The sequence below is a fragment of the Acomys russatus genome, chromosome 15 (assembly GCF_903995435.1).
Source record: "Acomys russatus chromosome 15, mAcoRus1.1, whole genome shotgun sequence".
NCBI lineage: Eukaryota > Metazoa > Chordata > Mammalia > Rodentia > Muridae > Acomys > Acomys russatus.
Genome location: NC_067151.1, coordinates 62,192,502 through 62,208,206, shown reverse-complemented (window position 1 = coordinate 62,208,206; position 15,705 = coordinate 62,192,502). Strand labels below are relative to the sequence as shown.

The following is a 15,705-nucleotide window of genomic DNA, read 5'->3' as shown; positions in this document are numbered from 1 at the left end:
CATTCTGTACATAGCCTCTTGTGATGGTCTTGTTGAAATCCAATTTCACATTTTTAACTTACCAATTCTCCTGGGGTGGGGAAAGTATCTTCACCCCTACCCCTTCCTTGCTGGGTGCTGGACCCCCATTGCGGCCTGGGCTCTGCCTTGCACTATTTACCCCCTTTGGCCTGGTGGCCCTTTCCCCTCCTTAAAGGGGGCAGGTTCAGGGGCCCGGTGCTCTCCTCTCTCCATGCACCCTCTATGCCCATTTGCACAGCTGCCCAGGTACCCCCGACAGTGGGGAGGGGTCACACAGGGAGGGGTGGCGGGACCAGTCCCTGTATCTATTTAAAAAGTGATAATGTAATATATTAGGAGGGAGGGAGGTCAGGTGCCCTGGGCCTCATCTTAGCATTTCAGGTGATAGGGGAAGCCCAGGGCTGGAGAAACCTGGGGCTTAGTCCCAGAGAGTGGGGACAATGTGGCCTCCACTCAATCTACTTGTGGCTTTCCCACTCAGTGCCTTAGTGGGGGAAAGCATTCCCCCCTCCCCCATTCCCTTCATCTACCCCTGCCCCCTGCCTCGGGTGTAAGTGACAGGAAGAAATAATAATAATTTAAGATTCATACTTGTGTCCACTTTTGGTTCCTTTATTTTGGGGGTGAATGGGAGGGGTCCAGAGGTTCTAAGGCTGGGGAGGGAGCTGCTTTGGAGGCAGTGGATTTCTGAGAAGGTGCCTGGGGCTCCGGAGGTGAGGCAAGGCCCACAAACTGCTGAGCTTCTGGGAGTTCCTGCAGGAGCTTCCTTTGAGGCTTTTCCTCTTCGTCCTGGACACTGAAGGAGAGGAAGGACCCAGTAAGCGCAGAATCATCACCGGTGGGCGACTGTAACCATCACAGCTGTTCAAGCCTTAGCTGCCGCCCTCCTGTCACCTACTTTTACTTATTTTTTCTTGGGGGGGCGGAGCAGGGAGGATGGGGTCGGGACAGGATTTCTCTGCGGAGCCCTGGCTGTCTTGGAACTTGCTCTGTAGACCAGGCTAGCCTCCATCTCAGAGATGCTCTGGCCTCTGCCTCTAGTATGCTGGCATTAAAGGCCTGAGCCACTGCACTTGGCTTTGGCAGTCAGTGCTCCTCCCCAACCCAGCCAGGGTGTCCGCAGCTCGCGTTTCGGTGAGTGACTGAGGAGGCCTCAGTTCTCTTCCCGTCCTGCCCTTTGTCCCACCAACCCCAGAGTCTTCAAACCCTCAAATTCACGGCTGCCATATTTGCAGGAGAAAAACCATGTCATCAGCCTTCAATAAGACAAGATAGAACAATTCCTACATATTTCAGACCAACCTTGCCTGCAATGTTGAGACCCTATCTCAAAGACCTCCCTGCCTTGTGTCTACCTGGGATTCCCTCAGCTTCCTAGGGCCAGCTTCTTTGTACACTCCTCCCTACCCACCGGAGACATTTCAGGCTTTACCACCCACTCTGAAAACTGTATGCCATTCCCAGTCCCATCTCTGTTGTCAGCAAGCGTCTTTGCCTCCTACCTCTAGGGAAAACAGTCTAGAGCAGTCTCAGCTGTGCAGAAGAGCCTCAGTTCTTCAGCCATAGAGCAGCCCTCTTCTAACACTGCCCTATCCACATTCGCCTGGCCTCTCTCTCCCTCTAGTACCTTAGTCCAGGCCTGGGGATTGAACCCAAGACCTCGTGAATGATAAACAAATGCTCTACCACTAGACTACGTTCCAAGGCTTCAGTGCTCTCCTTTCCACTTCCTACATGTACTAGGATGTAAAAACGTCTTTTGGTGGTGCTGTGTCCCTTGGGTGTAAAGCCAATTTTTCTTAACAAGATAGGATTTCTCTAGTAACAGCCCTGGCTATCCTAGACTTGCGTTGTAGACCAGGCTGGCCTTGCACTCACAGAGATCCACCTGTCTCTGCCTTCCAAGTGCATGCAGCACCACGCTCAGCGTAAAGCCAATTCTTTGGTTTGGTTTTTTGGGTTTTGTTTGTTTGTTTTTCAAGACAGGGTTTCTCAGTGTTAGTCTTGGCTGTCCTGGAGGCACTTTGTAGACCAGGGTAGCCTCGAACTCCTATCAATCCACCTGCCTCTGCCTCCAAATGCTAGGATTAAAGGCGTGTACCACCACGCCCAGCTGTAAAGCCAATTCTTTATCATCAAGTTTCCTCTTTTTGAGCCAAGCATGGCAGCACATACCTTTTATTCTGTGGAGATTGAGGTAGAAGGGTGCAAATTCAAGGTCAGCTTGGACCACATAAGACCCTTATAGAAGTAAATATTACAGTCCAGTGAACACACGCCTTTAGTCCCAGCAGTGGGAGGTAGAGGCAGGCAGATCTCTGAATTCAAGGCCACCCTGAATCTTTTTTAAAAATATTTAATTTTAATTTATGTGTGTGGTGTAAGGGTATCAGATCTTGGAGTTACAGACAGTTGTGAGCTGCCATGTGGGTGCTGGGAATTGAACCTGGGTCCTTTGGAAGAATAGGCAGTGCTCTTAACCACTGAGCCATCTCTCCAGCTGCCCCCCCCCCATTTCTGAGTCTTTGTCAGTTGCTTTGTGATCTGTTTTTAGCCATCCTGATGCCATGAAAAACACTCCCACAAACCACACTAGCAGTCTGGGTCCTCAACTGTGGAGTGAGTGACTGTTGGTCCCAGTCTGCTTGTTCACGCCTTCCCTGGGTGACGCTCTCCTGCTCTCTGGAGCCTCTTGCCTCGGGTTTGCAGCTGAGCTCTATATACTTCTGCCCCTGCCCCCTCTTGCCAGGGAACAGGGATGATCAAGCCCATTTCCTCTTAAATCAGCAACTCCTTAAAGAGGTGCCCGCAGTCAAGAGCTCTGCTGGGCATCTTTGCACCCACTCCCTGGCTGGTTCTAGCTGGATGCCCTGCCCCCTTCACACACACACACACACACACACACACACACACACACGCACGCAGACACCTGCCTTCAAATTAGGCCTGTTTTGCCTCCCCTTCTGTCCTAAGCCTAAGTGTAGCTTACTATTGTTAGTGTATGTCCATCGGTGTCAGTATGTTCCGTGTGGTAGGGCCTGCTCAGAAGACATATCAGATCTCCTGGAGCTGGGTTTATGGGTGCTGAGAACTGAACTCAGGTCCTCTGGAAGAATAGCAAGTGTTCTTAACCATACAACCATCTCTGACCCTAAATATTTGTTATATATAATGTACATTTTAAAGATGAATGTTTTGCTTGTTTATATGTGAGTGCTGTATGCATGTCTGGTAGCAAAGGAGGGTGTTGGGTCCCCTGAAACTGGAATTGTAGACAGTTGTGGCGGCCATGTAGGTGCTGGGAACTGAACCTGGGTCCTCTGAAAGAACAGCAAGTGTTCTTTCTGTTTGTTTGTTTTGTTTTGGAAGCAAGGTTTTTCTGTGTATCCCTGGCTGTCCTGGAAGTCACTCTGTAGACCAGACTGGTCTGGAACTCAGAGATCCATCAGCCTGCAAACATACTTAACCTCTGAGCCCCACTCCTTCCTTTTGTCTTTCTGGTCTCGGCAAAATGACTTGGCTAGTACGGAGCTCACTAGGTAGCCTCAGACTTGTTTGTGTGTTAAGACAGACCAATCAAACCTTGCCCCCAGCCCCCCAACACACACACCTTTGAAAACTACACGCCTGAGCAGGGTGTGAACCACCCAGGTAATCCCAGCCCTAGGGAATCAAGTTCTCGGCCGTTGTTGGGTACGTAAAAAAAAAAAAAAAAAAAATCCATCTACCCCCACTCACCCGCCATCCCCCTGCCTCCAGACAGGGTTTCTCTGCATGATTGCCCTAGCTGCCCTGGACTTGATTTGTAGACCAGGCTGGCCTTGAATTCACAGAGATCTGCTTGCCAATGCCTCTGGAGTGCTGGGATTAAGGGTGTGGTGCATGCCTGGAAATTTCTATTTCAACAAATAAAAAGAATTTAAACTCTGGGGTGTGTGTGTGCGTGCACCTGTGTGATAATGGCCTCGTGATAAGAGTGAGCACCTTTAGCCCGGCGGTGGTGGTGCACGTCCTTAATCCCAGCACTCAGAAGGCAGAGGCAGGCGGATCACTGTGAGTTTGGGGCCAGCCTGGTCTACAAAGTGAGTCAGGACAGCCAAGGCTACATAGAGAAACCCTGTCTTGAAAAACAAAAAACAACAACAAAAAGAGTGAACACCTTTAGTCCCAGCATTCAGCAGAAGCAAGTAGATCACCCTCTGAAATTAAGGCCAACCTGATCTACAGAGAGAGTGGAATTTCAGGCAAACCAGGACTACTTAGTAAGACCCTGTCTCCAAACAAAACAACAAAAACACACACAAAAACTGTCTACTTTGCATTTACAAGGCTCTGCATTAGACTCACTAGCACCAAAGAGGAAGAGGAGGAAAAAGGAATGGGGTGGGTGGGGAGGAAGAGAGAGAAGTAGACTATATAGCTGTAATCCCAGCCCTCAAAACAGGAACAACTGCGAAACACTGGAGGCCAAGGCCAGGAACTGTCGCACACACCTCTAATCCCAGGGCAGAGGAGGTAGAGGCAGGCAGATCTCTGCATTTGAGGCCAGCCGGGTCTACACATGGAGACCCTGTCTCAACACTGAAACAAGAACGGATAACTGAATGAACCCCTCAAACACCCAAGACCATCAAAGGCCAAGGACGCCTTCCTCTGGCTTTCCCCACCCTCCCTCTAACACTGAGGTCCACACCCAAGCACAAAGTCACACTCACCCTCTCACACATACCCTTAGGTTTACTTACCCTCCTGAATGTTTTACATTCCCCAAACTCACACCGGCCACAGCTTCCTCCCTTGGCAAACCTCCCTAACAACCCACCAGGCTGCTGCCCCCAAACCCCAGCCTGAGTCTCTCCTATTCTGTGAAGTGTTTTTTGTTTGTTTGTGGATTATTCTGGTTTTGTTTGTGTTGCTGCCACACACACACACAAAACAAACAAACAAACAAAAAAACAGGCTTACTCTGTCCTGACTGTCCTGGAAGTCACTCTGTAGACCAGGCTGGCCTTGAACTCACAGAGATTTGCCTGCCTCTGCTTCCCAAGGGCTGGAACTCAAAGTCATGTGTCACTCCACACCCCAGATCTGTGAAGGTTTGGGGGGGGCACCAGAGTGGTTGGGTTTTTTGAGATAGGCTTTCTCTGTGTAGCCCTGGCTGTCTTGAGTCTCGATCTGTAGGCCATGAAGATATTATGAGGAGCTATGCACCGGGGTGCTGTCTTGCGTGGCACCACTCCCCCCTCCCCCCTCCCCCACTGTAAGCTAAGCTCCTGCAGGCACGAAGCAGTCACTCAACACACTTAGTCTTCTTGGTCCTGTCTCCTCTGCCTCCAGTCCCTGCAGAAGGGCCAACACTCAAGGAGCCTGAGCAGCTGTGACAGAACAAGTTCCGGTCCTCACCTGCTTCCTGCTCACCTGGACTCTGGGCGGGACTTGTCTGAGAGAGTCATGTCCAGTGCTTCCTGGAGCTGTTGTCGAAGTTTCAGTTCCTGCCCCGGGCCACTTCTGTGAGCTGCAGCCAGCCACAGCTGAGGACCCTCCTCATCACTAGAGTCCCTGAGGAAACCAACTATCTCAGCACCCCACAGATATCCCTGGAAGAAGGGAAGTATTCTCATTGCCCCCACATACTGTAGCCTCCCACACCCCTGAAAGACATACAGTTCTAGGTCCAGGAGCCCCCCGATGGAAAGGGGGGATGCACACACGGAGCAGGTGTTGTCCAGGAGACGAAAGCATGAAGGGCAGTAGAGACCTAGAGGAGGCCGGAGGAAAGGAGGCTCAAGCTAATCTTCACACCCCTTTGGCCTTTCCTCCCCATCCCAGCCCGGGAAGGGAAGGACCATCCTTGTCAATTATGCACACCAGGGAACTGCTGCAAAACCCCCTGCACCCAGGGAATCAAGGCGATTCTGGGGGTAAGAAGCAACCTGAAGGCTCTATATAAATGAGAAGATGCATAGCAACTGAGCTATGCAAATGAGAAGAAGCAGGGTACAGACACAGAAAGGTACAGAATTCCATAAAGGAAGAACCATGCTTGGTCGTCTTCTGCAAGTACCGTGAGACCTTTAGGGACAGGGGTACTTACCTTTGCAGCCTGGAGTACTGCAGGACACAAAACTCTCCATGCCCCCTTTATCTTCTTCAGGCTGCCCACAGCCCAGGCAGTAGGACTGACGCGGCAAAAAAGGGCCGAGCAGCGGACTCAGGAAAGGGCACCTTAGAAGAAAGGCCTCAGGGGTCAAGCTTAGCTACCCTAGCCTTTCCCATGCCCGCACCACAGCCAACCAAGAGGGAGGCTTCGCAGTGCCCTAACCTCCATCTTTCTGATGGTAGCAACTGTTCCTCCACTGCCCACCCCCAACTCTTCTTCTTCTTCTTCTTTCCAGTCACTCCCAAGAATCTTTAGCTCTTTGGAGCTGGAGAGATGGCTCAGTGGTGAAAATCACTTGTTGCTCTTGCAGAGGACCTGGTTTTGCTTCCCAGCACCTATGTGATGGCTCACTGTCACTCATAACTCCAGTTCCAGGAGATCCAATATTTCCTCCTTATCTCTATGAGCACCAGGCATGCGCTTGGTAAACATGCTATACATGCAGGCAAACCAGCAAACCACTCATACACATAAGTAAACTTTTTTTAAATCTTTTTTTGTTTGTTTGTTTTGTTTTTTGAGACAGGGTTTCTCTGTGTAGCCTTGACTATCCTGGACTTGCTTTGTAGACCAGACTGGCCTGGAACTCACATCGATCCCCCTACTTCTGCCTCCCAAATGCTGGGATTAAAGGCTTGTGCCACCACCACCTGGCATAAAAAAAGAATTCTTGTTGGGCAGTGGTAACGCCCACCTTTAATCCCAACACTCGGGAGGCAGAGGCAGGCAGAACACTGTGAGTTCGAGGCCAGCCTGGTCTACAAAGTGAGTCCAGGACAGCCAAGGCTACCCAGAGAAACCCTGTCTACAAACAAACAAAGAATTCTTATTCAGTAGCTGGAAAGATGGCCCAAGCAGTTAAGAGCACTGGCTGCTCTTTCAGACGATACAGCTTCAACTCTCAGGACCCACATAGCAGTTCAAAACATCTGTAACTCCAGCGCAAACGGATCTAATGCCTTCTTAGTGTCTCTCCAGTCACTGCATGCACACGGTACACCAACGTGCATTCAGTTAAAGCACCCATACACATAAAATAAAAACCAAACATGTAATTCTTGTCTTTAATTCTCCCTCCAAGGGCATGGACGTTGTGGGTTGGCCAACCTCTTGTCCCTTGGGAAGCACAGGGATCCATTCTGACCTCTGCCTCTTTTTTTTTTTTTTTTTTTTTTTTTTTTTTTTTTTTTTTTTTGGTTTTTCGAGACAGGGTTTCTCTGTGTAGTCTTGGCCATCCTGGACTCACTTTGTAGACCAGGCTGGCCTCGAACTCACAGTGATCCACCTGCCTCTGCCTCCCGAGTGCTGGGATTAAAGGCGTGCGCCACCACGCCCGGCCATGACCTCTGCCTCTTTTCTGTCTGTTATCACCCCATTCTTATAGGGAGGCACAATAGACTCACCGGCTGGCTAGCACCTGGAGGACACTCGTGTGGCCCTGGTCAGCTGCCCGGCGCTTCACTGCTCTGTGCACTGCAGCCAGCACGTTGGTTCGACGACTCAAAAGCATGTTGTAGAGGTGGGAGATCCTTTCCTGAGGGGGTGGTTCAGGGCATGGGCACACATGATCCTGGTCCACCTGCCATGGCATGCCCTCTTACTCCCATCCCCAATCCCTGCCTGTGCTTTCCTTCTAACTCCTGGGACTCTCTTTCCTCCAGGGAGCCTTCTGGACCTCCCCAAGTGAAGTGAGCCACTTTTTTTTTTTTTTTTTTTTTTTTTTTTTTTTTTGAGACAGGGTTTCTCTGTGTAGCCTTGGCTGTCCTAGACTCACTTTGTAGACCAGGCTGGCCTCGAACTCACAGTGATCCACCTGCCTCTGCCTCCCAAGTGCTGGGATTAAAGGCATGTGCCACCACCACCCAGCCATTTTTTTTTAAATATTTTATTTAATTTATGTGTGCTGGTGTGAGGGTGTCAGATCTTGGAGTCAAAGACAGTTGTGAGCTGCCATGCGGGTGCTGGGAATTGAACCCAAGTCTTTTGGAAGAGCAGACAGTGCTCTTAACTACTGAGCCATCTCTCCAGCCCCCCCCCCTCCTCTTTTTTAAAGATTTATTTACTTATTATGTATATAGTGTCCTGCCTGCATGTACACCTGCAGTCCAGAAGAGGGCACCAGATCTCATTATAGATGGTTGTGAGCCACCTTGTGGTTGCTGGGAATTGAACTCAGGTCCTCTGGAAGAGCAGACAGTGCTCTTAACCTCTGAGCCATCTCTCCAGCCCCTGCTTTCCATTTTTGTTTTTAAAAATTATTTATTTTATGTATATGAGTGTTCCATCTGCATGTACAACTACATACCAGAAGAGGGCATCAGATCACATTATGGATGGTTGTGAGCCACCACATGATTAATGGGAATTGAACTCAGGACCTCTAGGGGAGCAGACAGTGATCTTAACCATTGGGCCATCTCTCCTGGCCCCTGCTTTTCTTTTTTCTTTTCTTTTTTTTCTTTCTTTCTTGCCTTTTTTATTTTATTTTTATTTTTTTGTTTTTCGAGACAGGGTTTCTCTGTGTAGCCTTAGCTGTCCTAGATTTGCTTTGTAGACCAGGCTGGCCTCGAACTCACAGCGATCCACCTGCCTCTGCCTCCGGAGTCCCGGGATTAAGGATGTGCACTTTTCAATTTTTTTAAAGTGATAATGTTTAATTAAAAGCCTCTCTTTGGGGGCAGGAGAGATGGCTCAGAGGTTGAGAGCACTGGCTGTTCTTCCAAAGGTCCTGAGTTCAATTCCCAGCAACCACAGGGTGGCTCACAACCATCTATAATGAGATCTGGTGCCTTCTTCTGGCCTGCTGGCTCACATGCAGATGCAGATAGAATACTGTGTAAATAATAAATGAATAAATCTTGGAAATAAGTAAAATTAAATTAAATTATATATATAAAAAAGTGTGGGACTGGAGAGATGGCTCAGAGGTTAAGAGGTCCTGAGTTCAAGCCGGGCGTGGTGGCGCACGCCTTTAATCCCAGCACTCGGGAGGCAGAGGCAGGCGGATCGCTGTGAGTTCGAGGCCAGCCTGGTCTACAAAGTGAGTCCAGGATGGCCAAGGCTACACAGAGAAACCCTGTCTCAAAAGACCAAAAAAAAAAAAAAAAAGAGGTCCTGAGTTCAATTCCCAGCAACCACATGGTGGCTCACAACCATCTATGATGAGATCTGATGCCCTCTTCTGGTGTGCAGGTGTACATGCAGATACTACATTGTATACATAATAAATAAATATTAAAAAAAAAAAAAGCCTGTCTTCCAGAGCCAGGTCTGGTGGCCCACATTGTGATCCCAGCACTCGGGAGGCAGAGGCAGGCGGATCTCAGTGAGTTCAAGGCCAGCCTGGTCTACAAAGGGAGTCCAGGACAGCCAAGGCTACACAGAAAAACCCTGTCTCAAAAAACAAACAAAAAAACAAAATAAATAAATAAATGTCTTTTTTTTTTTTTTTGGTTTTTCGAGACAGGGTTTCTCTGTGTAGCCTTGGCCATCCTGGACTCACTTTGTAGACCAGGCTGGCCTCGAACTCACAGCAATCCGCCTGCCTCTGCCTCCCGAGTGCTGGGATTAAAGGCGTGCGCCACCACGCCCAGCTTCATAAATGTCTTAAAGTAAAGGAAATTAATCTACTTCAAATGCTTGTCAGCATAACCAAACTGTCTACTTCATATTGCCTCCTTGGAGTCCCTGCACAGCCACTGTCATCCAGTACACCTCAGTTGTCACACGGCTCTACCATTATGGTTTGAGCAAAGCCTTGGTGACAAGATGTGCCTCGAGAAGCCCTGGTTCAAGAGACATCCTTCCTCCTGGCTCCACCTGACATTCCGAGAACCGCAGATCTTTGCTCGTCGCTCCAGTAGAGGAGTAAAGACGGCGCTACCAAGGACTTCAGTATCCTTAAAGCCAAGATAGACAGCCACAACTTAGCATCAGGACTGTGGCAGAGAGCTACTGCGTATGGACCCCTCACCTGTTCCCTGGAAGGGTAATAGGAGGCACAGATGACACGCCGCAGCCTGCTGACATAGCTGCCAAACAGAGTGACGAAGAAGCTCAGGCCGTACATGGTACCTGGGAACACAGCACAGAGTGAGCAGTAGCTGATGCCCAAGGCACCAGCCGCACTCCTGGTCCGAGTGCTCCCCCCACACCATCTTCACTCTCAGGTGAGGTGAAATACCGATGACGATGTAACTGTTGGCATCTGGTTCTGAGGGGTGGAGGCGGCAGCGTCGGGACAGTATACTGACGTTGCCTTGTTGCAGAATGTCAAAAGCTGACACCAAGTCACGGTAAATATTCCCGGAATAGCCGGTCCCTTCCACCTTTATAGACACCAGCACAGGGCCTGGCACAAAAAATACTGTGAGGGACACTTGTGGACATGGCTCAATCTCCATCACCTTCTGCAGGGTGGAAACGAGCCAGGCAGATCATAGGTATGGCCCACTCCTCATCCACTACCCCTGGTCTCTGCTCAGGTACCCTGAGGTCTGGCCTAGGTCCTAACACCACAATCCAGCTGGCTGGCACTGCTGTAATCTTCGTGACTGTCCCAGCAGCACTGAAATATGACTGAAAGCTGACAGCGGTTTTCTTTGTTTTTAGAGACAGGGTCTCTAGTGTGGCCTAATCTCTCGCTCTTAGTGCCTCAGCCCCCCAAGTGCTGGGCTTACAGGGAAGGACTGATACTCCTGGTTTACTGTTGTGATTTATGTTGGTATGGAGTTTTGATTTTTCTTTTTCCATTTATTTGTCCATTTACTATTTATGCGTACATGTCCATGTGCGTGTGTGTGCATGTGTGTGTGTGCGTGTGTGTGTGTTGTTGAAGGGGGCATGTGAAGACTGAACTCAGGCCAAGCCTTCCAGGCCAGTGCTTTACCTACTGAGCCATCTTGTTTATTTGTTTGGTTTCGTTTTGCGTTTTTTTTTTCCTTCTGTTCTTTGTTGTCCTGACACACAGATTCGGCTTCATTGTATTCCGTGGCCTGTGACAGTCTCAATCATGGGTCAAGGAGGTGCTAGACAAAACCAGTCTCCCTTCTTACGGTGACCCAGAGGGCAGCCATTGCTCCATTGGTCAGATGAGCAAACTGAAGCTCTGGGCGGTTAGACAATCTGTTCTTTGTGTGGGTGGGTGGGGGTGTGCTGGGGGTTGGACCTGAGGTACTGGGCTTGGGGCTCTGTCTCCCGCTCCACTTAAAATCACCTCCTGATAAAGGACAGGGCTGGGATTTGAACCCAAGCCAGTTTGACTTGGAGCCTGTACCTTTAGCTCCCCCCCCCCCCCGAGACAGAGTTTCTCTGTGTAGCCTTGGCCATCCTGGACTCACTTTGTAGACCAGGCTGGCCTCGAACTCACAGCGATCTGCCTGCCTCTGCCTCCCGAGTGCTGGGATTAAAGGCGTGCGCCACCAAGCCAGGCTCTATTCTTTTATGCTATATCCTTGACCCAGATAGGAGGCAGCAGCTGGAGGAGTGAATGAAGCTATGCAGAGAGTCCCCTAGGAGGAGGCCGCAGTGGGGGTGGTGGTGGGGTAGTATATAGGGTGAGTGCGCACAGAGGGAGGGGCGGGCACTCACTGCGGGCTACAATCTCTCCCTGGAGGTGGTACCGGGCCAGGTCAAGTACCCAGAAGACAGCGTAGTCCAGAGAGACCAGGAGGAACACAATGAGGAGATGGCGGGCGAGGTCAAAGATCTCCAAAGTATAAAAAATGTGCTCCCATCGGGTCAGGAAGATGGAGCCTGAAGGAGTAGGTGGTCAGGAGCGCGCTTCCCAGTTCTCCTTCCCACAGATCCCAGCGCTTGGGGAGGTCCCTGCTCTTATCAAGTTCAGCTTAATTGCTCACCCAGAAGACTAACAGGAAAGAGGCTGTGAGGACCATGGCAAAGATGGGGAGCACGCCTCGGGGGGGAGGGCTCAATGGTTAGATGGAAAAGCCTTGCAGCTTTTTTAGTTTGTTTGTTTTCCAAGACAGGGTTTCTCTGTGCAGCCTTGGCTATCCTGAACTCACTTTGTAGACCAGGCTGGCCTCGAACTCACAGCGATCCACCAGCCTCTGCCTCCTGAGTGCTGGGATTAAAGGTGTGCCCCCCCACCCCACCCCCTCCACAAGCCTTGAAGCTTTACCTGGGGCCAGTAGCTCATCCCCGACACCCTGTGCCCTTGCTTGACTCCTCCCTCCTAGGCAGTTTTTATGCAGTTTTCCTTTTCCATATTAGCATGTCCACACCTCCTGCCTTCGCCACAGAAAGCTTTCCCAACCTCACATCTCTTGCTCTGCGTTGTTTCCCCATGTCTCCCCCTCTGCCCAGTCCTGTCTCCCCTCTCTGGACCCCTATGCTCCAAAACAGTCAAGAGATATGGGGCTGGGGAAAGCCTGGGCTGCCCCGGAGCCTTTCCTTGCTACCTACCCTTAGCACCCTCACCTGGCTGGATGTAGTGTCTGGCCTCGTGAGAACTGAGTGGCAGCACCGTAGGCAGCCCTGCCATGGAGCGCACCGCTTCCATGCTCAGGAAGCGCCTGGTGATATAGATGTTGTCGAAATTATCCCAGTGCAGGTAACCGTACCGATACCACAGGGCTCTGAGGAGAAGTGTATATGAGATTCCGCTCTTCTCTTTACCAGCCCCTCCCCTTGCGCGCACACACACGTACTCCAGGCAATGCTGCCCAGCCAGGTACCCCCTCTCCCCCACAAGATGCCATGGACGGACAGCCCCACAGCCCATCTCTCCCACAGGCCCCAGAAGCCCCTCACTGGAGGTAGAGAAGTGCAAAAAACAGAGGCGTGGTGTAGCCCATCAGGGCCAGGACCTCCCTGACACTGTGCAGCTTCTCGCTGACGGCCTCGTGAAGGTCCAAAGCCACCTGGGACAGGCTCCGAGAGGCATTGAGGTCCACGGAGAAGTAGTGGGTGGCTGTCATATTGAATTCAAACTCACGACGCACCCGGTTAAGTAGCTGTATCACGGCTGGGACCAGTAAGGTCAGAGGAGACATGAGCCGCGCGGGGCGGCAGGGGTGGGGGAGGGCGGGGGGCGGGAGGGAGAGTTAGGAGGGCAGAGCTGCTTGGGGTGGGGGCTATTTTGCCAAACTCGCAACCCGGCTAGAGCTCCCAGGGCCCAGACCTTGACTAGGAAAGAGTGATACCTTTCTGACACACAGCCTTAAACTTCGCCTAGGGCTTGTGCTCCATCACGAGTGAGCCATGACCTACGCTGTGGTGGGAGGTGGTATTCCTCCCATGTGCATGACCTAAGCTTGGGCGGGAGGTTCCTCCCAAATTCTATTCTGAAGTCTGGCTTTGATGAGGCACTTCCCCCATTCCCTGGGCCTCAGTTTCTCAATCAGCTCAACTTAGACATTAGTCTGGGTGACGCCGCAAAGTCCCTTCCTGCTCTTGTGTCCTCACATGTGGATCAGAAGACTTTAGCGGCGGCCGGTGGCCACCGGTAACATGGGGGCAGCGGATATAGCACTGGTAGAGGGAGCTGACGGAGTCACTCACGGGTGCTGATGGTCTTTCGCAGGAAGAGCTGGATGTACGTGGGGATGACGCAGAACATCTGGACCACTGAGAGTCAGAGGAGCTCAGTGTCAGGAGGAGCAGAGATCTAGCCTGCCCGCTCCTTCCAGAACTTTCCTCTCACGGGTGTCAGGACTTTCTTCCCCACTGGTCTTTCTCCACTGTACTTTCCCTAGCGTCAGTCTTTCCTTACTATCTTTCCTTCTTTGCTGACCCCAGCATCCTATGGGCACCATACTCAATGCCCCTTATGTGATTTCCTCTGTCCACCCTTCTGACACACCCCTGCAGGGAACCCCTGGCTTTCTCACAGCTGGCAAGTCCACAGAGCACCAGTTTGAAGGGCATGATCGTGTAACACAGGTGAGGGGCTTGCTTCACGACCTTCATACAGTTGTCCTTGGCGTCATCAAACACCCGAGTGCATTTTGTGTACGGGTTGCCCAGCTCTGAGTTGCACACATCACCGATGTGAAGGAGCCAGTACCACACATTCCGCAGGGACCTGGCTGGGAAGAGCTGCGCAGTCAGTACTCTGGGTAGGACGCCACCGGCCTCTTTCAGCGATTTGGATAACACCAAGCAACCCGACATTTGCCTACCGTGATCAGATATGCTGTGGGAGGTGAGACCTGAGGCCTGCATAGGCAGTAGGATGGGGAGGCTGGGGGCATTTCGACCTCCCAAACCAGACACCCAACACACCTACCTACATGTTTTACACCATCCATGATGGACCGGAAGAACCTGCGTACCCGGTCAGCCACCGCTTTGGCCCTCTGGGCAATAGCTTTAATCTTGGTCAGAGCACCTGAGGGACAAAGGGCAACACTGCTGTGGGCCTTTTCCTCCAGGAGCGGATACTTACCATTTCCCTGGGGGGGGGGGGGGGTAGAGAGGGAGCAAGAGGGGCTATCAGGGTGGTGGTTAGGGAGCCTGGGTGCTGGGGGCGAGAAAATAACCAGGTAAAGGAAGAGGCTGGAGGGCAAGGAGAAGCAGATTTTTGTTTTGTTTTGTTTCCTTTTCTTTTTTTTGGTTTTTTTTTTTTTTTTTTTTGAGAAAGGGCTTCTCCGTGTTAGCCTTGGCTGTCCTGGACTCACTTAGATCAGGCTGGCCTCGAACTCACAGTGAAGTGCTGGGATTTTAAAGGTGTGCGCCACCCGGCTGGGGAAGAGGATTTAGCTGGACTGGAAAGTGGCTTTCCAGGCCCAGGCCCTCTTAGGGTAGGGACACAGTTCTAACAAGGAAGAAATTTAAACTAAAGGGCAGAAGACCTCACAGGAAGGGAGCCCAGTGGTAGGCTTGGGGTGGACCTTACTGACAAGGGGCTGCTTGGCCTGCTCCAGCACTTCAGCAGTCTGGTTCAGCGCCAGCTCTGCCCCACAGGCCACAGCTTCACTGGCACGGGTGAAGTTGCGTAGGGTGTTGGCACAAGGCCCTTGCAGCACCAGCCCAAATGCAGCCACCAACACCAGCATCCGGCCCTGCCCTAGGAAGACAGCTCAGTCACAGCCCCAGGACCCCGGCCCCAAGGCAGCCCTCCCTGCCCCAGCCCAGCCCTGCCCTGCTGCCAGGATGCCAGCCTCACTGGAGAAGGCCTGGGGGAGCAGCAGGAAGACAGTAGCACGGACCTTGGCGGAGAACCCCATGCCCAGGCTAAGGAAGGCAGCCAAAGTGACGGTGGCCACCAGGCAGCCATAGGGGCTGTGTCCCTCCACCAGAAGCTCCAGGAGCCCGTAGGCTGTGGCCAAGGACAAACCCAAAGTAAATCCACCCATACTCCGGACCACAGCCCGTGCCATGCTGTGCCCCTCTTCCCTGGAGGGCCATTGCACATCAATTTTGGACATGGCTCTTGGGGCCAAATGCCAGTGTGTCTCCAGGAGAGGCCCCCAGATTCTATGGGGCCCCGGAATCCTTCATCCCATTCTAAGGTTCTGCGAGCCTTGTGCCATGGGCGTGTCTCAGAACCCAGTACCCAGTCC

At 51.6% G+C, this 15,705-nt stretch overlaps 1 protein-coding gene across 1 annotated transcript; it reads right to left on the bottom strand.

Moving 5' to 3' along the window:
• Positions 1 to 633: 633 nt before the first annotated feature.
• Dcst2 (DC-STAMP domain containing 2) lies at positions 634 to 15,570 on the bottom strand. The gene is made up of 15 exons (XM_051156927.1): positions 15,309 to 15,570; positions 15,039 to 15,209; positions 14,430 to 14,531; positions 14,032 to 14,229; positions 13,703 to 13,768; positions 12,953 to 13,166; positions 12,620 to 12,777; positions 11,771 to 11,935; positions 10,365 to 10,532; positions 10,155 to 10,255; positions 7,585 to 7,715; positions 6,116 to 6,246; positions 5,686 to 5,779; positions 5,440 to 5,580; positions 634 to 817 (listed from the first exon to the last, which is right to left on the bottom strand). Exons 1-15 carry the CDS (start codon positions 15,568 to 15,570, stop codon positions 634 to 636), a joined length of 2,286 nt encoding a protein of 761 aa, XP_051012884.1.
• Between the last annotated feature and the right edge of the window lie 135 nt (positions 15,571 to 15,705).

Coding starts and splice junctions, on each gene's coding strand:
- Dcst2 (XM_051156927.1), bottom strand. CDS start 15,570: ATGTCCAAAATTGATGTGCAATGGCCCTCCAGGGAAGAGGGGCACAGC. Junction 10,256..10,364: donor CAACAGTTACATCGTCATCG/GTATTTCACCTC, acceptor CTGTGTTCCCAG/GTACCATGTACGGCCTGAGC. Junction 5,780..6,115: donor CAGTACTCCAGGCTGCAAAG/GTAAGTACCCCT, acceptor GGCCTCCTCTAG/GTCTCTACTGCCCTTCATGC.